The 21,891-nt window shown below is 38.9% G+C and overlaps 1 protein-coding gene across 6 annotated transcripts in view; it reads right to left on the reverse strand.

Moving 5' to 3' along the window:
- Positions 1 to 7,323: 7,323 nt before the first annotated feature.
- Rasgrp3 (RAS guanyl releasing protein 3) overlaps positions 7,324 to 21,891 on the reverse strand; it is a 106,228-nt gene continuing 91,660 nt past the window's right edge. For all 6 annotated transcript variants that reach the window (XM_048804563.1, XM_048804566.1, XM_015479778.2 and 3 more), the window contains exons 14-18: positions 21,025 to 21,172; positions 17,109 to 17,145; positions 14,426 to 14,551; positions 13,748 to 14,109; positions 7,324 to 9,279 (exon numbers count right to left, since the gene is read on the reverse strand). In XM_048804563.1, coding sequence (XP_048660520.1) covers positions 9,271 to 9,279; positions 13,748 to 14,109; positions 14,426 to 14,551; positions 17,109 to 17,145; positions 21,025 to 21,172 — 682 coding nt within the window. In that variant the 3' untranslated portion in view covers positions 7,324 to 9,270. The remainder of the gene's footprint in view (positions 9,280 to 13,747; positions 14,110 to 14,425; positions 14,552 to 17,108; positions 17,146 to 21,024; positions 21,173 to 21,891) is intronic.

The raw sequence follows: 21,891 nt of genomic DNA on the forward strand, positions 1-21,891 counted from the left end.
CTGGGCCTGACCCGCCAGGCTGTCACAGGTCTGTTTACCTTGCAAGCGCGAACGGCGGCTCTGCCCTGCCCCTCCTACCACGCCCATGTACCACTGGGTCGCGGGTCTGCCCACCTTGCGGGTGCGGGTGGCGGCTCCGCTCCGCCCCCTCTCCAATTGGGGTCACTCGGTCACCATGCTTGCGAGCCGCTGGGCCTGCTCCGGGCGCTGGCGGCGGCCCGGCTCCTCCCCTCTGGCTCGACGACAAATTGAGGAGACTCGGGTGTCTGTGCCTCACCCCCCCTACCAGGAGACCAACTGTTTATGTCGCCGCTGGTATTGATGAAGTTCTCTCCTCCGCCGCTTTCTGATGACATCAGATCTCTGCCATGTTGGTATCCTATGCGAATGGCAGCATTTCGTTCCCCTTGCCGGGCAACCAAAGCAACGGGTGAGTCCTGACCGGCCCTCAGCAGGACCCGGCTCAATTCTTCTAACAACTAGCTCTGTGATTTTTCTGTTTCATTAAGAGATTAGTAAAAGAGTATGCATTCTTCTGGAATCAATCCTTACATGTGTCTCCTTGGCACTTCCCCTGCATGTGTCCCTTTGTAACATAGGTGTAACAAGGAGGAATGATTTCATTCTGTTGCTGTTGTTATTATTTAATTTTGAATAGATGATACATAGTTGAAATTCAAAATGAAAAAAAAAAGTTACCCAAGGAAGTCTCCCCAACCTTTGCCACTGAGCCACATTTTCCATCTCATAGACATCTATTAGATGTGTGTTTTTGACTTTTTTCAGAGGTACTTTAAACATGCAAAGAGAATATGTTCACTCTTTTTACATTCTCATTCATTCTGTATGTTGACATACAGTATATATTTGCACCCTGGTTTATATTTAAAATTTATCTTTGGGCTAGGTTGTAGCTCTGATAGAGCATGTGCCTAGCATGTGTGAGGCCTTGGGTCCAATCCCCAGCACTGCAAATATAAATAAAGTAATAAAGTAATAATATTATCTTGGAAACTTTCCCATACTAATTGATACAGAATTTCCTCTGTTTTAAAAAGTATCTGAATGGTATTACATTGTATAGCTATAACCATTTTTTAAATTTTTAATTGTAGATTAACACAATACCTTTATTTTGTTTATTTAGTTTTTTATTGTGGCGCTGCGGATCAAACCCAGTGCCTCATGCACACTAGGCAAGTGCTCTACCACTGAGCCACAACCCCAGCCCCGTAACCATGTTACCAGGGTTTTATTGATAGATTTAGGGTTATTTCTGATTATCTCCTTTCCCACACAACACTTGTGAAAAACCTTTTGCTTCTTTTAAATCCAAATGTAGCTTGAGAGGTCACAAGTAAGAGCAAGGACTCTGGACACAGATCCTTGGCTTCACCACTTGCTGTATGTGTGACTGGGAGCCTGTGGTTTAACTTCTCTGTGAACCACCCTATTTCAACCACTTAGAACAGTACCTGCCATAGTAAACACTGGAATTAGCAGTTACTGCTGGTCTTCTAGTATGACTGTCATTATCTTTAAGATAAATTTTCAGGTATGGAATTAGTAGGTTAAAAAAAAGTACATCTGTAATTTTGACAAGTATTGCTGGAATCATCTTCATCAAGGTTATGCAAATTTATATTCATGAAAGTGATATGTGTATCATTTGTGCCAAAAGATTATTCAATTTTTTTTGAGTCTTGTATGTGACACTGCTATCACAGTGTAATTTTAAGTTGAGGAGTGTGTGTGTGTGTGTGATGCTAGGGATTGAACCGAGGTCCTTGTGTGGTGGCAAGTGTTCTTCCACTGAGTTTCATCCCCAGCCCCTGTATTTCCCTTAATTAATGGGTAGCATGGTTTCATCATTTTCTAATGGATTTCTTTTGGTGTGAGTTATCACCCCTCCCCCAAATTTTTTTGCCCATTTTATTTCAAACCAGGATATTGAATTCCTTTTAAAGTCATAATGCTTCATTTGTTAAGTAAATTAGCTCTGTGTTAATAATAGGATTTGCAAATATTCTCAAATTTTTTATCAGTCATTTCACTTAGCTCTTGGTGGGATGAGCCACATGAACCTTTTATTTATATATTTTTACACAGATGATTTTTAAAAAAAAAAATATTCTCATATAACTTATAGGTGCTATGTCACACTTAGACATGCTTCAGTAAGATATTAATTTCCATGTGATTTATTTTATGATTTTATTCTTTTCCACTTAAATTTTTCATTCACTGGAATATTATCAGGATATAAGTTTTGAAGTATCAATCCAAATTTAGGATTACTACATAGTTACCTCAAATCAGTTAATGAATAATATTTTAAAATGATACAAGATGCCTACTTTATCATATATTTAATTGTCATATTTTTTCTGTTTGTGGACTTGCTAATCTAATTCATATCTACACAGCACTTGTAATACACGGTTAACTTATTAAGGCTTTCTATTGAATATCTGATAGGGCTAATTACTACTCACTCATTAGTCTTTTTCAGGTATTTCCTAGTATTTATGTTTGTCATCCTCCACCTCCAAGAACTTTAAAATCAATTTACTAGCAGAAAAAGAAAGCTCCTTTAAGTGTTTTGATGGAATCATAAGATCACACTCAAAGGTAAACTGAAAGAGAACCCAAATTTTCATAATGTTTTCTTCTCACCCAAGAATTGGTGCCTCACCCTTGGTTTTGGCCTTCCTTTGCATTTCTTGAATTTTAAAGTTATCTTTGTATACTTTGCTTGTTTCTTGTTACATTTATTCATAGACATTTTACCTATTCTTGTCACTGATTTGTGGAGTCTTTTGTCTTCTGATTGCTGTGAGGATTTATGGAAAACTATGAATGTAAAGCCAAGCTACTTTATTGATTGTTCTTACTGTTTGTAGTAAGTTTTCAGGTGATTCTCTTGGGTTTCTAAATATAGGATCATATCATAGTTATAATTTCATGTACTTTTAAGTATGCATAATTGTATTTTCTTTTTATCTATTTGTATAACAATTTCTCCAAGGCAGTCTTAGGTAAAATAGTGAGAACTTTGTAGACAAAATAGATTTCTACGGTCAGTGGAAATGCTTGCACTGTTTCTTTTTAAGGATTATGCTGGTTTGGGAATTGAAATAGATATGTATATTTTAAACGTATCCAGAAAATTTCACCTATTCTTACTTTTGGGATTTGTTGTTGTTGTTGTTATTACAAGGACTGAACCAAGGGTGCTTTACCACTGAGCCACATCCCCAGCTCTTTTTTTGTTTTGATACAGCATCTCTCAATAAGTTGTTCAGGACCTCACTGGATGGTTGAGGCTAGCCTTATACTTGCTATCCTCCTGCCTTGGCCTCCCAAGCTGCTGGAATTAGAGGCATGCGCCACCATACCCAGCACTTTTGGGAATGTTAAAATCAAAATGTATGTTTAATTTTGTCAAATGTTTATTTAACATTTATTAAAATGATCAAACAATTACATTATTTATTTAGATATTCACACAATTATATCCATGAATTTATGAATACTGATCCATTCTTGAATTCCTGGTATATTTTCATATTTTTATTGCATTTAAATTCCAGATTGCTTTTCTTTTAAAAAATGAAATTATTGTAGTTCTCTTATTTTGAATAATTCTTATTGGGTTTTGGTATCAATATCAACATTCAGTTTGCTTCATTTGAAAAATTCTGGAAGATTTTTGTGTTCCAGAACAATTACACTGACATTATCTATACTTTGATAAAATTTTCTAGTGGAATCATTTGAGCTTCATTTGAATAGAAGCTCTTCAAATAACACTTTATATTTAGGTCAGTTTTGTAGATTATATTTTTCTAGACAGTTATACATTTATACATTTTAACTAGACCTTTTTTTTTTCTTTTCTTTGTGTAGATTTGAGCAAAGTAGGCACTTATTTAGTACTTTTTTTTTTTTTTGTCCGTTAATGTGTTTAAGACTAGTTTTTCCTCTTGAGTAGTGCTTATGCTGTATCCTACGGTCAGTATATGCAGTGTTTTCATGACCACTTGCTATACATTCTTCAATTTCACTTTTCTCCATGATTCAAGAGTTGTTTGAAAAGTTTGAAAGAGGTGGGTTTCATTTTATTTTAAGTTCTGAATTTCAGATACTTGATTTTTTTTCTGGTTTTGTTCTGAAGCTCAAATTTTATAACATTATGATATAAATTTAACTGTATTTTTCCAATCTTTGAAATTTAGTGATTTTTTTTTCTTGAGGCCTAATCTACAGTTAATTTTTGTGAATGTTTCCCTGAAGTTGGAACAGAAGATATATCTCTGTTTCAGAGGACAGAGCTCAGTATGCATATTTATCAATTGTAGCATTGTGATTTAGAGTACAAACTCTGGAGCCAGACTAATGGGAATCCCAGATACACTACTATAATTTTATACAAAGTACTTAATTTCTTATGCCTCAGTTTCTTCACCTGAAAATGTCTATAATAATGGCATCCACCCTTTAAGATTGTTTTAAGGATTAAATGGATTAATAAGTACAAAACATTTAGAATGGCATCTGGAATGAAATGAATACACTATATATGTTAGCTGTTATGGTTATTTAATTATTCTAGAATAACACCACTTTTCAATTAAAATATAATATTCGCCAGATATGCATTTTATTTCTAAACTATCCATGTTAAGAAAGCATAAAAAATGTGTAAATTTTATTTAACCTATTGTGTCAAAAGTGTTAGCATTATAACATGTAGTCAATACAAAAATTATCAATGACATGCTTATCTTCTTGGTTTTTGTACTAATTCTTTGAAATCTGGCATGTTCTGAACTTATAACAATTTTTTATTTACATATGACAGCAGAATCCATTACAATTCTTACTACACATAAAGAGCACAATTTTTCATATCTGTACACAAAGTATATTCATGTCAATTCGTGTCTTTATACATGTATTTGGATAATAATACCCATCACATTCCACCATCATTTCTAATCCCATACCCCCTTTCTTCCCCTCCCACCCCTCTGCTCTATCTAGAGTTCGTCTATTCCTCTCACACTCCCCCTCCCTATCCCACTATGAATCAGCCTCCTTATATCAGGGAAAACATTCGGCATTTGGGTTTTGGGGATTGGCTAACTTCACTTAGCATTGTCTGGATTAGCTATGTTTCAAGTATTCAATAGCCATGTGTAGCTAGTGGCTGCCCTACTGGATGGCACAGGTCCCATGCCTTGTAAGTACTTGGTACTGGGCTAATCATGAGCTGAATGAGGTGAAAATGAATGTCTTCTACTGTTAACATATTTCTGTGTATTTATCTTTGAATCTCCTCTGCTTTTTCTTCTGTAAATAGTGATCCTATGAATTTGATATCAAAACATTTACAATTATTTTTATTGCAAACTATAAACTTTAGCCTTAAAAATGTGTGACTTTGTCTTTGTACCTTGAATATTATGTCATACTATATTTATGACTGATGTTTTCTCTTTGCTTACAATTGCCTGGTATATCTTTTCCCATATCTTACATTTTTCAGCCAACTGAATCATTTTATTATAGCTTTCTTATCTCTTGCCTACATAGAATTGGATATTGGATTTTCTTTGTTATGAGTTGTAATTTTTATTTTATTTATTTATTTATTTATTTATTTTGAGATGAGGTTTTGCTATGTTACCCAGGCTGGTCTCTAACTTCTGGGTCTAGGCTCAAGTGATCCTCCTGTCTCAAGCCTCCCAAATGCTATGCCCAATTTGCCTTGTTTTTAATAGATGAATTCAGCCCATTTAATTTTCAGAATTTATTCAAAATGTGTGAGAATATCATGTACAACCACAAGATTGGGATCCTAATTAGAATACGTTATACTCCGTGTATATGTACTATGTCAAAATGTGTGAGAAGCTCAGATAGGGAAGGAGCCAGGATAGTGTTCGGGGCAGGTGAAATTTTTCTTATGATCTCAAATTTTGAGTGTGAGTTCAATAAGCCTTGTAGGGACTTGTAACTGTGGTATTTTTGTTTTTTAATCTTCAAGATTAGCTCTCTACTGTCATAAAAAGTGTTTCTGGCCAATATTGTTTGCCTGGTATGCCCCTGATTTTATTCTCAGAACCAAATCAGGCCCAGAAAACCCTAGATACCTGTTAGTTATATATCCCTGTTCCTTCTATTACTCATCAGAGTGTGCCCCTTCTCTGATGGATATTTGTTGCTGCCTGTTTTTTGTTGTTGTTGGTTGGTTGGTGAGATATCAGACCTATTGAGTCCCTCTCTACCATAGCAATTTCTATCTCTGCCCTCCTTAATCCTCTCTGATTAGCCTCTGATGCCCTTCTCTGTTGAGCCCAGGTTTTCAAAACATTCCTGGTTTCTGTGCAAGTGAAACTTGTTTTTTGTTTTTATTCTCGTTATTTTTTAAGTGATTTACAGTAAGAGAATGAATCTTTTTCCTGAAACTTAAAAAAAAAAAAAACTAGAAACCTCCAGAAAAGCTTTTAAAATAGTACAATGAACATCCATCCATGAACCCTTTACTAGAGTCAATATTTTAATATTTTGTTCTATTGTTTTATCTCTGTAAACAAATTGAAATTTTTTTTTTAACTGGACTATTTGAAAGTATACGACTTGATTGAACTTACTTCCTGAATCATTCTAGAGTTCTGTAGTCATTCATTTTGTCAGAAGTAATGCTTTTATCCTAGGGATACTTAAACTTCTACCATCAATAACAGTTTGTGTCCCCTTTCCTAAGAGTCCTGCCTTCATTTTTAAATAGCCACCCCCTCAGACCATTGGTGGGGCTGCGACCAGGTAATCTGAGGACGTGTTGCTCAGGAGGTAGCCACTCAACTCAAAGGATTCAAATGCCGGTAACAGCTGCTTCAGTTTGGGCAGATCTAAAGCATCAGTCTAATCTGTACAACCTTCAATGAAGACTCAATGGAAACATCTAGTAAATCCTGCCCTGTACTACCTAATATTCCCGGGTAAGAGTTTGGTTTTAGTTTTGGTTTTGACTTTTAAGGTGACCATGATCATCAAACTTACAAAACAAAGGTCTGGAGGAAAAATTGTAACCACTCTTTTTGGTCCATTGTGGCATTGCCTATTTTGTTTATTTTACTCATTATGGAAAGTTGATAGATTGGAAGCATCAGAGTCACCATTCACTTATGGTCACATTACACAATTAAAATTATAAAGCATCTTCATTATGGATTCAAATTCCTCATTAGCAAACTAATAATAGTCATGTGTTTGTGTGTCTACACATAGTATGTACACATAGCTTATACACATAGAAACATTTGTTTTTGTCTTTATTTTTTACTCAGGGTACATTTAGTATCTTTGTTACAGGAAGGCTGACAGTATAAAACATTTCCTATATACGAAACTCATAAATATCCCAACTGAAAGTATCAAGTTAAATAATGCCTTTGAGCAGAAAAAGAACAGTCCAACATTTATTAACAAGTTTCTTCATGAATTTTCTTGAGTTTTTTTTTTTTTTAACACAAGAACGTTTCCTGTACTTAAATTGTCATTTTCTGTTGTTGTTAACATGTATTTCATTGCATTTTTGAATAGGAAGAGATAGCCTATTTACATGGAACCAACACCTGGAGATGGCTGTTTGCCCTCTGAAGTTCCAGTTCTCTTATATTCTAACTTAATCACAGCTCCCTAAAAACTAATACTTTCATTTCAGTCCAGTCTCTGAACCTGTTTGGCACAAGTCAGTTCTAGCAAATTTGGAACCATCTTTTAAATCACTGGAGCTATTTTGCCCTCGCATCCACGGACTCTCAGTTCCCCAGGGCCAAGACCAAGTCTTGACTCTGTGCATCTAGCACAGGCCCTGCCCCAAACAGGTGCTCAACATGTTTGCTTGCAAAACCGTTCTCAACTCTCCTCAATGAAGGAGAGAGAGAACAAAGCCTTACTGAAGTGACTGCCCCACACAGAAGCACTGTCAGCTTGACATACACTAGATACGCTTCAGCCTCCAATGTGGACCAGTGGTACCTCTGTGGAATACAGTTTTTGACTGGGGATACAGATCATTCCCTTCACCCTCAGGCTCAATCCCATCTCGACTTTTGAACAATCTTGAATTAGGGTATCTATTCTCTAATCATTTAAGAAATAGACCCACATCTAGTTATTTTGGGTCACAAGAAGATATTTAAACTATTAATATATTAATATTTTAAAAGTTCAAATAAAACATCAAAGGCAATTAATTATAATTTTCTTTCTATGAATATTCTTCAATTATGGATGAGAATTTATTAGGAAGAGTACAGAGTTATCTTTCAGAACCAAAGTTTTCTTTAAAAACAAACAAGGATCTTAAAATCACTTTGGGCTTTTAAAAATTGGGGGTTGTTTTGCATTTTCCCTGGTGGCTTGTTTAGTGTTAAATTTTGTCACCCAAACCTTGAATTAATTTCTTAATTTTAGTATTCCTATTTTGGAAGTCTTCAAAAAGATGCATGAGCTCAGTCAGATGGGACAGGTAGAGTTCATTTTCCCCCATGGCTATTTGAATATTAGGAGAGCTTTCCTGGCTACGTCATGGCCCCTTAGTGATGCAGAATTGGTTAAGACTTTGGTGATCTACACATGTGTGACTTATTACACATCACAGCAACCACACATGTGGTAGAAGCAATGTAAACAGCTTCTCCTTGGAGCTGATCATCAGAAAAGCCACTGCACTCCAGGATCTGAAGAGCTTTCTCATCCCTAAGGAAAGGATAAGACTCGGTCCCACCCAAAAAAGCACACAAAAGGACCTCTAAATAATTCCTCATCACACACCCCTACAAACCATACGCACACGCACACACATACACATACACACACGAGGTCTATAAAAACACTGAAATAATATTCTCACAAAAACAGCAAAGTCTGAGTTTAGAGAATGAGTATCAAGTACATGCACAAAAGCTTCCATTTAACCCGTATATAAACGGCTCTAGAGAAAGATGCATGAGAAAACTACTGATTACATAGTTTATGGCACCTAGCCAGGGACAGGGGAGGAGAGAATAAATAGTTTGTAGTGAGGGCAAATCCTCTGTCCCATAGCCCAGTCAGGGCGATCCAATGACCTCAGGAGGCAGTAAACACCCAGAGATTCTCCCAGATAACTCCCTGAGATTGGAGAGTTCTTCAGAGTTTTTCGTCTTGATCCTTTCCAAAGCCAACTTGATTGCCACCACTTTCCTCAGCCTGAAGTCAGCCATCCTTCAAAACAAATCAGAACCTGTTGGTAAATGGGTCTCATTTCACAAAACAGAGGTGTTCCTAGAAAGTGGCTTTTTAGTTGAATTTTAGGGAACATCTCAAATGATCAGTACTTTGTAATCTCAGGATTTAGAGGGACTGAAAAGATCATGTAGCCCACCCAGCACATAGAATCTCAAAGACTCCCATGTAGAGTCCAGCTGTGTTTCCTAAAGAATACCCTACAAAACCATCTCTTCAGAGGTGCCTTGTTAAAGGCTTCTCTCTTTGTAATCCACAATACAAATTTGTATATGACAAAAAAATTTACATACATATAGATGTATGCATGTATGACTGTATGTATATGTCATATATAATTCATAAACATTGAATTTTGTTTATTCCAGTATTTTCCAGTCCTTCTAGGCTAAATATTCGTTTGCTAGATTAATTAGTTTTTGTGATGCTGAGAATCAAACCCAGAGCCTTTTACATGCCAGGCAGGTACTCTACTGAGCTAAACTACCAGCCCTGTTGGCTAGATATAATTTAGCAAAGATAAGGAAAATTACATAGGAAATACACATATTAGTTCTGCCAAGAGAGCAATCTTCACCTGCCCTATAATCTAGAGGCTTAGTGGTCACTGTGTGATGATATCCACTGATACAGAAATCATTTATGTACCTTTATACTTTAAAATGACTATAAATTCTGGAACTCCATTGAAGGCAATACACAGATTAAAACACAGCTATTTTTTCCTGTTGCTGTATTTTGAATCTGTTCCCCATGTGTTGAGAAATGGATCCCTAATTCAGATGTCAATGGTGGGGCCTCTGGGATGTGATTAGGATTAGAGGAGGTCATGAGGGTGGGGCCTCCATGATAGCATTAGTGGCTTTATGATAAGAAGAAGGACCTGCCATAGCCTGCTTGTTCTGTCTCACCATGTGATGCTACCCTCTGCCCTGTTATGATGCAGCAGTACAAACTTAACCAGATGCCAGCAGCTTGATACTTGACTTCCCAGCCTCCAGAACTGTGAGTTAATAAACCTTTATTCTTTATAAATCACCCAGTCTATGATAATCAGTTAGAGCATAAGAATATGGATTGATGCATCTGTCTTTATCATTTTTAATTATAGAACTGGTAACTATCACTTGATATTTAATATTTAATGCACAGATCATTTCTTCTAATACCATTTATTGATCTTGTCTGGCAGAAAAATTCTTGAATTTCTACATATTCAACTCTTGCATATAATTTTGTGCCTTTTTGTTTGTTTGTTCTTTTTGCTTTTTCCCTGAACAAGTTGAATTAATTGTCTTCTCATTTGTTACTGATTTGGATTGGAGTGAGACATATACCATATATATATATATATATATATATATATTACGTAAGCGCATACTATTTTATTAATTAGCAAAAATGAAATTAAATACTAGTGGTCAGTGAACCAACCCTATGATTAATGAGAGGAGAAAATTGAAGACCTAAGAGTACATTTGAATATAAAGGCTTAATTTCTAAAGAACAAAATTAAATTCTCAAAAACTAGGATTTTTGTCTATATTTACTAATAGTGATTATTGATCAGGAAACTTAAGTCCAAGAGCATGGGGTAGAACTGAAGTCAGGAAACCTTACCTATGTAAGTGACTGTTCTACACGTAACAGATTGTGAATTTCTCCTATATCAGGAGCATGGTTTAAGTACTTGGATTATGATAGGTCAGGGGAAGTGAGCACATGACCAATTTCACTGTTGTTAAAAAGCAAGTGCTCAGGCTGGGGATGTGGCTCAAGTGGTAACGCACTCGCCTGGCATGCTCGGGGCACTGGATTCGATCCTCAGCACCACATAAAAATAAAATATTGTGTCCACTGAAAACTGAAAAATAAATATTAAAAAATTCTCCCTCTCTCTTTCTCTCTTTAAAAAAAATAAAATAAAGATGTTGTGTCACCGAAATCTGAAAAATAAATATTTAAAAAAATTCTCTCTCTCTCTCTCTAAAAAAAAAAGAAAAAAGAAAAGCAAGAAGCAAGTGCTCCCCTGGATTCAGAGATGTCCAAAAATAGACACCGTCCTGTGCTCCAAGTCCACCCAAAGAAACTCTTTTTTCTGAGATTTCAGTGGCACTGTGGTGCTCATGGAAGCAACCTCTGTAGGCTGAGTTAGTGCCTGGAACGACTAACAATTTCAGGCAGCATCCAAAGAATCTTGTGCAATGATTCTTTGCTTTTTTTTTTTTAAATCATATTGAATATATTCAATGCTATGGGCTCCTCTGCTGCCCAGAAATGAGTATATCCATCTATTATTTCATATAAAATAAAAAGCACTTTCATGAACTCCTTTGAAACCATTTTTTTTTAGACCTCAGGTTAAGAGAACTTGCCCTAGAATATCTTTCTCTGGCGCCAAATCATAAATTTTTTTCTTATTCACCTTTATATCACCAATTTGGACTATGCTAGGCCAGTATAAGTGGAAGGAGAGGATTGATACACGTGCCAAGATGATCAGTAGGAGAAATGTTAAGTCAGCATTGTGAATCTACAGAGACAGAAAGTAAATTAGCTGGCTACTTATGGCCAAGGAAAGATGGAAGAGAGTGACAGCTAAGGGTTTCTTTTTGGAATGACGAAAATGTTTTAAATTAGATTGCCATGATGGTCTCAATGCTGTGAATATACTAAAAAACACTTTACATTGGTGAATTTCATTGTAGATGAATGATATTCCAATAAGGAAGTTTTTATTTTCTTTTACTATTTAGCAGATATGAGAGCCTGTGTTCTATCCCCAGCATTGGAAAAAAAAAAAAAAAAAGAAAGAAAGAAAGGGGGCGGGAGGGAAAGGAAGGAAGGAAGGAAGGAATAAATAAATAAATTAATAAATAAATAAATTGCTATGGTTTGAATAAATGTCCCCACAGACCCATAAGTTAAAAGCTTGGTCCTCAGCTTGGCTCCATTAAAAGGTGGTGTAAACCTTCAACAGTAGGGCCTAGTGAGAGAATTTAGGTGTACCCTTGAAAGAATTGTAGGATGCCAGTCTTTTTCGGTCTCTTTTTGCATGCTTGTCATGAGGTGAATACCTCACTCCACCATGTGACCCTGTTTCCCCTGCTGCCTTCCATGATGTATTACCTCACCAGAGGCCCCAAAGCAATATGCTTACCCGACCATGGACTGAAACCTCCCAAACTATGAGCCAAAATAAACCTTATTTCACTATAAGCTGATTGTTTCAGGTATTTGTTATAGTGACAGAAAGCTATCTAATACAGTTTTATAAGAAAAGAAAAATGGCTCAACAAGAACCTATAATCAGAGCTGGGGTTGTAGCTCAGTGGTTGAGGGCTTGCCTAGCATGCCTGAGGCACTGGGTTCAATTCTCAGCACTGTGTATAATGAATAAATAAAAATATAAAGGACCATCAAAAACTAAAAAATTTTTTTTTAAAAAAAAAGAACCTATAATCAACTTCACATGGCTGGAGGTAGTATGTGACCTCCTGATTGTCATCAATGAGGAAGGAGCTAGAGAAATTTTGGTTAAAGTCCATTAGGCTATTCCTCATCGTGGGAAACTATGGAGACTGTGTACTTAGGTCTCCTATATAGTGGAATATGGAGGACCACCCATAAGAATAAAGAGCTCTGAGTTGATTCCATAGAATCACTGCCTAATCCAATACTCCCCTTATGAGAATGATTCAACAGGGAGACGATGGCTGCCCTCCATGACATTTCCTTAAAAGTTAGGAGTATGACACCAATTTCCCTCAAATCCTTTTTTTTTTTTAATACACTATGGACTATTGACTAATGAACTTATCTAACTCCATCTTGAATCAATTTATATTTTTAGCATGTTCTAACAAATTCCATATGCATCCCAATTTATTCTGGATTATCAGAACGTAATTCTTGTGTGGAGGCAGAGCCTGTTTTATAGAACCTTGAGGTCTCCATATCTCTGATCTCATCACCCTTTTTCCCTATGATGCTGTCAAAAGACTTTTTTAGTAGGGGAAGGAGTTTCCAGTTCTCCTCCTCTATTGACAAGTCTTTTATTTTCACTGTCTCCCCTGAGTTTGAGCCCTGGTTCTAGCTTGAAAAACAAAGCTGATCTGTAAAGTACCCTGGTCTTTTGGATACATGCAAGAGTCATGGGTCTCTGGGGTAGCATATCAGTACACACACATGACAACCTTTGCAAAGTTTCAGAACTCACTCCAGTTCAGTTATATATATGATGATACTGGAATCCAAAGAGGGGGAAAAAAACCCACAATTTTTCCAGGGTCATGTAACAAGCCAACAGCAACACTAAATATGATGTCTTCATTCCCAACCAGACTGCTTTCAAAATTATCAGGCTATCTTCCAGACCCACAAAAATACTAATCTCAGCACTGTCAGCCTTCTTCTGATGGTATGTGTGGTTTGACCCAGTACTGACCTCACCATCCTGTTTGGTCTCACCCTGACTTTCATCCTGGTCAGATTCGAACTCAGTGCCTCGGTCTACAACATCCACGCCAGCTTGCACCCTGGGCTTCTCGTTTTCCCACTTGGCAAAGCCTTTGTCCTTTGCTGTTTTGTCATGGAACTTGGATTTCATTTTGGGGAAAGTGTGGGATCCTGAGTCCCCCCAGCCAGCCTCTGACCAGACGGGTTCAGTCTGAGTGGCCTGGCTGGTGGTGGCCCTCTGTAGCCTCACAGAGATCTTGCGAGAAGAGCCCGTAACCAGGGTGATGGCTCTGCTGTCTAGGTCCCGGTGTCCAGCAGTAACCCCAGGAAAATCAAACACCTCATCCTGCACTGGAAGGAGAAAGAGGATGATAATTAAAATTTGACTTGTTTCTACCAAAGTGAGAACAAATAGCAAGAGTCTGCCATGCAAGGGTCTAGAGGAAAGGACGAGGGACAGAACTAAATTAGCTGCAGGCAAGTGGCATGTTAGTGAGACCAGAAAGCAGAGTGAAGCCAAGGGGATTAGCCACCGCAGACTGCCCTAAGAAAGGCCTTTGTATTTATAATGATACTGACTGGGTTTAGACCCAGAACCCAAACCAGATGCAGAGGTCAGGAGGTGGGTGGAGAGACACCGTGGCAAGGAATAAAGCAGAGGCATTACCTGGGGGCAGCGAGGGGCTTCCAGGCAGTGATCCATGACTACTGCCCAAGGAGGGTGCCCGAGCAAATCTCCTGCAGGCCAGAACCAGGAGGTCTTTGCACTGTTTGTGACAATTGGCTCCACAGTCTGAAAAATCCCAGACGTGTCACAAAGGATGAGCATGAAGCTGTGTGTCTGGTGCCACTGCACTGCCAGCCCTCCCCTCCCCAACTCCGGTTTCTGGATTGAACCTCAGGCCCACAGAGGGTACGTAGGGACTGGGAAAGGGCATGGGGCCTCTCTTGATTCTTGAGGCTTCTAAAGTTCTGATACATTTGCTCAACTTGTCCCTCCACACAAGTCATCAACGTGCCTACAGGGCAAACAAGCAGAGTCTAGCTCAAGAGGTTAGTTGTCTTTGCCCAAAACTAAATGCAAATCATGTGGGGCTGGAGTTCTTTCTGGGACAGAGATGGAATCCCCACCAAGGAGTTCCTGACCAGAATGATGGTGAGAAGCCTCAGCTTCTAGTGTCTCTGGGAACAGCTGCTGCCTCTGATCATTTCAGGTGAGGTGTCCTCCATTCTGTGCTTGTCTAAATTGTTTTTCTTTGTTTCCCAAAATCTTTTCCAGGGCTAGTGATTGTATCACCCTTCCACAGTATGAAAGTACATACAAGGCGGACATATTGTCAATAAGCATGTTCCGTGTTTGACTACAGCTTGGAAATGGTGTGAGATTTCCCATACGATGCTTTGGATTTGGAAGTAGAATATTAATTACTACTTGGGGTACAAAAATTTGGCCACTTTGGAAGATAGTCCACAATTATTTCATAGGATGAGGGCCCTACACTTCATTTAGAATCAGAAATGATCAGATACGATCATTTCAAAGAGTCCATTTCTCTGGTATCATCAAAAAGGACCTTTCTATTTTCAATACCTATTTCCCCCCAAAGGTCTTGCTTCAGATCGTCTCAATGACTTGTTTACTCTATTTTAATACATTTTTTGTTTCATTCTGTGTGCCACTAAGAAAAAAAATACTGAATGTACAAATATAATCCAAGGGTTTAATTTCATTTTCATAAAATCACAGTGGGGTGTGTGTGTATGTGCATGTGTGTCCCTGTCTGTCTGTCTTTTAGGGGATGCAGGATAGAAAACAGAATAAAACTAATGACTACTGCTGAGAAATAAGATATTGCAGTTTGAAGTAAAAAGTCTAAGTTGAACCGAGGCACTAGAGGGAAGCACTTGGATGGGCGTCCTTCTGAGCACAGGGCTCCCAGAGAAGTTCAGGGAAGCTTTTCTGTTCATAAAAAATGAGGACAAAATGCTGACAGATGGCTGCAGAAAAAGGCACCAGAGGCAGAGAACTTTCATCTGAATTAAGCATCCACCTGCAATCAAGTTGTTTCCTTTAGGTTTTGTTGCTGTTGTTGGTTTTTGTTTGTTTGTTAGGTTTGTGGGGGGAGTTATTTGTTGGTTTGGTTTTTGAGGGTGGGGTCTCATTGTGTTGCTCAGGCTGGCCTCCCAACTCCTGATCCTCCCGTCTCAGCCTCCTGAGTAGCTGGGACTACAGATGTGTGTCATCATGCCTGGCTAACTTTGTTATGTTTTTCAAAAACATTATCAGATTCTTTTTTTTTTTTCTTTAATGGTACTGGGGATTGAACTCAGGGACACTCAACTACTGAGCCACATCCCCAGCCCATTTTGTATTTTATTTAGAGACAGGGTCTCACTGAGTTGCTTAGCACCTCACCTTTGCTAAGGCTGGCTTTGAACTCATGATCCTCTTGTCTCAGCCTCCCAAGGTGCTGAATTATCAGATTCTTAAAAGAACTAGTATTAACTGTTTGTATAAAGTACTCAGCAACTTCTTAAACACCAATAATGTGTAATAATCATGCATATACAAATAGCAACACATTCCTAAGTGCTTATTAAGCGTGCATACTGCATTTGTCAAATAAATATTTATTTAGATATTTATAAATCTCAGTTAAGTGAGAGAAATATAAGAATGAATTCATTGAAAAGGCCAAAATAGACCTGGGGTTGTAGCTCAGTGGTGGAGTACTTGCTTGCACATATGAGGCACTGGATTTGAACCTCAGCACTACATAAAAATAAAAGTAAATAAAATAAAGGTATTGTGTCCATCTGCAACCAAAAAAAATTAAGGGAAAAAAAAAGGACAAAATAAGTTTTAAGATTTGTCCTCTTTTTTTTTTTTTTAAATCATCATCTATGTGGTTCAATAAAGAAAGAAATAGCTACACTATGTGAGGGTGGGAAGAAATGCCCATATATTACAGAAATGGGTATATGAGCTTTTTCTCTTGAAGGAAAAATTTCTTATATACAATATTTTAGTCAGGTCTGTCTCACTGCAAAATTCTCTCATTTCCCACCATAAACTAGATGCTGATAATTTACATGGGAACTTAGAGGGGCTAGATTTATGCAGTGTTGGTTGATTAAAGGTAGTTTGCCATCTTCTTCTAAAAAGCGATAAAATTCTAATTTTGCTTCTCCCAACCTCCAGAAACTCTTTCCTGAATACGTTAACTCTTCGGTTGCCATGGCCCAGGAGAACTCAAGTTCTCAATAATGCCAAGAGCTACTGTGGTTTGATTCCTATCCCCAATATCAATTTTTAAAAAGATGTTTTTGACAAAATAACACTTATTTACCTTTGCATTTGTATCCTTGCTTGATTATGCCCCACAGCTGTAACAAAAGACAAAGAAATGTCAGGGAATCTGCACAGAAATCTGGAAGGAAAACAAGGCAACAGGGAAGAGAAGGAAATCCTGGGAAGCTTCGTGGCTGGTGCAGCACAAACAGGATGTAGCTGCTCTAACACCCTTCCTGTCAGAGAGAACCCTCTCCCAGCCCTCCAGCTGTGGTGATAACACAAGTTGTACTTCCCTTTTCTTCCTCAAAGCCAAATGGAAGCTGGGATGGGAAACTGAAGTTGGTGCATTTGTTGGACTCTGACAATGGTCTCTCAGCAAGCCACTTGGCCTGTGGGAGCGCCTAGCTCCCTCTGTCTTCTTTCTAATGGCACTGGCTGCTCTTGGCGTCCTCTACAGGAAGTAAAGCAATCTAGGGAGTGCACTTGCCAATCTTGAATTCTGCTAGGTTATTTTCTGAGTAATATTTGTACCCTAAATAATACAGATGAGGAAAAGGTTTTATTTATTCACGAATTCATTCTCCACAATTGCTCCATGTTTGGCCTGTATTGGGATTGTGGGAGATATAGCTCAGATTCTGCCAAACAAGGAGTTAGTGACTTCTGAGTGGTTAATAAGTAGGAAGTGATTGTTTAATAAATGTTGTTGGAGGCCACTGTTTTGAACTAAGCTGCTACACTGGGCCCCCACAGACCAGTGGAGTTACAAATACAAATGGAGTTACCCATGGTAAAGTTCCACCTCATTAAGCTGAAACTAAACTGTTTATCTGACCTTCCCAAAAATCAGGAGAAATGAGAAATAACCGCTACACACACACACACACACACACACACACACACACAGGGCTGGGGATGTGGCTGAGTGGTTAAGTGCCCCTGGGTTCAATCCCCGGTACCAAAAACAAAAAAATGCAGATGCCTTCTGAGACAGGTCAACATTCTGCTTTGGGACAGGAAAGATTATTTGCCCACTAGCAGCCAGGCTCAGGGACAGAGAATGACTGAAAGAGAGATGGGCACAGAAAAAGGAAGTGTGTATTCAGGGTAGTCGTATCCCGTCAAGAGTTTATGAGGACTTTAAGATAATCTTACTTGTTTCTCTATTGTAAAAGGTAAATGTCCAGGAAATTAAATAATTTTTAAGGCCCCACAACCTGGAAAACTTTGTAGTGATAAATTCTTTCTTCATGGAGTTCTTTTTAATAATAGTAATGATAATGATCCTTATGGGGTAGATAATAGTAATCTCCTCATTTTAACAGATGAGTGACCTACAGAGGAGTGAGGATACTTGGCATGGTCTCATAGCTGGAAAGAAGAATGCCCTACCTATGGGAAACACAGGACGCCATTGCTCCCGGGTGTTTTGTGTGTGATCAAAGCAACTGAGGTAGGAACAGAAAGGATAAGGTACAAGATGGAATATCACAATATCCAGAAATGGTATGTAATTAGCATAGCTGCAGGAAGGTTGAAAAAGCTAAAGTCCTCTCAGGAGGGGAAGTCAGGACATGGTTTGCTAAAGCTTACTTAATAACCAGGAGAAAAAACTCGCCAAGAAGAGGCACTGGGTCAGACTGGCAGCCACGCACAGTAGAAGGTGACCCATGTAGATGGGTGTGCAGGAGTATTTCCCACAGGATTTAGACCTGAGAACATGGGCAGCTGGAATATGTAGAGTAATTCTGTGTGGTGAAAGGAGCTCTGGTTGAGAGTCAAGAGACCTGGCTGGGATCCATGGTGCTGCTGCAAAGTGATCCCTACGACCTTGGGGGAAGTCACTGCACTTCAGATCTCTGTTTCTTTATCTACAAAACGTGGGGATTACCAGACTGCGGCATACCAGCACTGTTTCAGTTCTGGAATCCTAATTCTGAAATAAATGTACTGCAGAGCAAGTAGTGAGTATTTGTCTTCCTTACCATTAAAATGGAACTTAACTGAAAAGCAGAGTCTGCGCACTTAGTTCTGCACACAAGGAAAATAGTTCCTTGTATTTTTTTTACAATGCTATTCAACGACAGATCTTGGAAGTTATATTTGCAAATTTCTTTGAAAATCAAAGGGGCTTTGTGAGAGCGCGTTTGCTCAGGTGCTTTCTATATCATCCCAGCTGCTCCACCTCTGCTCGCGGGAGTCAGGGACAGGTATGTGGTACTCCCAGGGAAGACTACCTTGCTACTTCTACAGAACTAGTGCCTCAGAGAAGAGAAAGACAGGACAGGACTGGGCAGCAGAGCTAAGGCCTTGATAAGAGCCTCTGACCCTCCCACACCACCAGAGGACAGATGAATCATTCTGATTTTTTTTTTTTTAACTACCAATAATTGAACCCAGGGGCACTCTAACACTGAGCTACATCCTCAACCCTTTTTATTTTATTTTTTTATTTTGAGACAGGGAAGGTCTCACTAAGTTGCCCAGGCTGATCTTGAACTTGCAATTCTCCTATGTCGCCTCCCAATCTGCTGGGATTACAGGTGTGTGTCATCACGCCTGATTCATCCTGACTTTTGACTGAACCATGCCACAGTCTTAACATCCCTGACCTTCCCTAGGTTCCACTTCTCATAAGAGTGTTAAAAAGGGGGACCCTGTCCTGCTTCAGCACTTTCAAATCAAGATGCTTCTAAACATTTCCATCAGAATAGAGAAACTAGAGACATATGAAAAAGGAGTTGCATTTGTTTTACAATAGAGTGGTCTGGTGATGCGCTCCCAGTACAGATACTAATGGAAGAGGAATTCTTGTTCCCAGAATTGGGTAAAGAGTGCTGGTTAGGTTGGCCTTTCCCCTTGACCACATGAGCTGCAGTGACCATCAGGGGCCATCTTTGATGTAACAGCTTTTTTTCTATTTACCTATTCTCTTACACAAACTCCTGCCCTTGGACTCCCCAGACCCAGTTCTTCAAGCATGGAATAGGAAAAATGTAATTTTGGTGACAGTACATCACATCAGCAACAGATTTAATGGTTAACACTGGGGCATGATTGCTGAATAAAGCTGAAGCTAAGCTCTGGCCCTAGGAGGGAAAAAAGCAACCATCTTACTTACCTGAGTACTGGGTGTACTGGAACACCACCTGCAACACCACCATTCTACTTAACATGGGTATCAACCAGATGACAATCAGAGAACAGTCTCTATTAAGGTCAGGACCAGCAGCTGACCTCACTTTCCAAAGAATTATCAAGTGTGGGGCAACAAAATGTAAGATCTTCATGTGTTGCTGTGGTGTAGGTGGAGTGCAGGACTTAGAGCCAGAACACCAAATTCTGATAACTACTAACTACAATCCAGAGGAACCTGGATTAGCCTCTCTGCATCTCCTTATATTCATAAGCAAAATGGGGAGAATAAAATGCCTACCTCGAGGGCTTATTGTGAAGATTAATTGAACTAATGTTCACAGAAGTACTTTGTTACTCTCAACTGCTAAGTAGTTATTATTTATTATTATAACCATCTTCTGCAAAAGATTTTTTTTTTCTTTTGGAATTGAAAATCATTTAGCTATGCCTTGATGGATTTTTAGTGACTAATGCCTTATTAAACGAGCACTAGAAGGATCTGGCTAAGATATATGATCCCCTTAATTGCAGCCACTTATGAATATTCGTGAGGAATGCCAGGCTAATTGGGCTAACACCTTTTCCTGGCAGGGGTGAGTAGACAAACCACTCTCTTGAGTGAACAGGCCTCACCAGCGCCCCCTGTCTTCGCCAGCCCTGCATTCCTAGAATAGAGTTAAACATATAGATACAGCTTTTGCTTTTATTTAATCTTTCAGGAAGCCATCATGGTTTACTCCCCATCCAAAGCACTCCACTGAGTGTATCATTTTTCTGCCTTTTCAGGAGGCTGCAAAAATAGCTACAGATAAAACAATGGAAAGCAGACTTACAAATCCTGCACAGTGCTCGCAGAAAGTTGGCTTGAGATAGGTCATCTCCTGAAAGTTGTGGATAAATCCTGGTCCCATTTTACAGTGCAGCTGAGATTTCGCTCTCAGGAAGTAAGCCATCATTTCATCTTTACTAATTAGGCCATCCCTGTTAGGAAAATCAAAGAAGGGAGGGAACTTTCAATACCACAGCTCCAAGTACTTGTCAAAGATGCAGCACTCACCTGGCAAACCTTTGTGGCCAAAAGGAGGAATGTTCGCTTCTCTGTTATATCTGAAAGGAGGGAAGGACTTCAAAGGACAGCATCAGGAGTTCAAGGTCTTTTCCAGTAAGCAGAAGATGATGTGTGCATATGTGTGTATGTGAAGAACCAAGTGTGTGAACACATGGGCTGTGTAGGACTCAGAAAGTCTCCTTCACTACTGAAAGGTACCTTCTTTCTAGCTCTTGCTTAACAGTTGGGTTGCAGGAACTAGGCTGCTGGGGCAAGGTAAGGAAACTGTACTAACTGGGCCCATGATGCCATCTGAGGTGCTTCCTCAGTGATCATCTCATTCATATCTCACTAGCTTACAGCCCATTCATAGAGCAGTTCTTCCAGACCTTCTCATACAGAGCAAGACTCCAGTTCCACCCCCAACCCCAGCCCACCACATACCCTGACTTCGTGTTTATCAAAAAAAGATCAACTTGACTTGACCTAGGTTGAGTTCCATACTGCCTTCTCTCCACACAGGCAGGTGTCGGGGGTCACACCCTTCCTTGCCATATCAGAATTCCTTCCAGTTCCTCTCTCCTTTCTGGGGTCCTCCTACAGCATGGGAAGGGATGCTTTCACCCCCCACTCTCCAGCTTCCATAGAACTC

Source organism: Marmota marmota, unplaced genomic scaffold, assembly GCF_001458135.2.
Source record: "Marmota marmota marmota unplaced genomic scaffold, marMar, whole genome shotgun sequence".
NCBI classification, from domain to species: domain Eukaryota; kingdom Metazoa; phylum Chordata; class Mammalia; order Rodentia; family Sciuridae; genus Marmota; species Marmota marmota.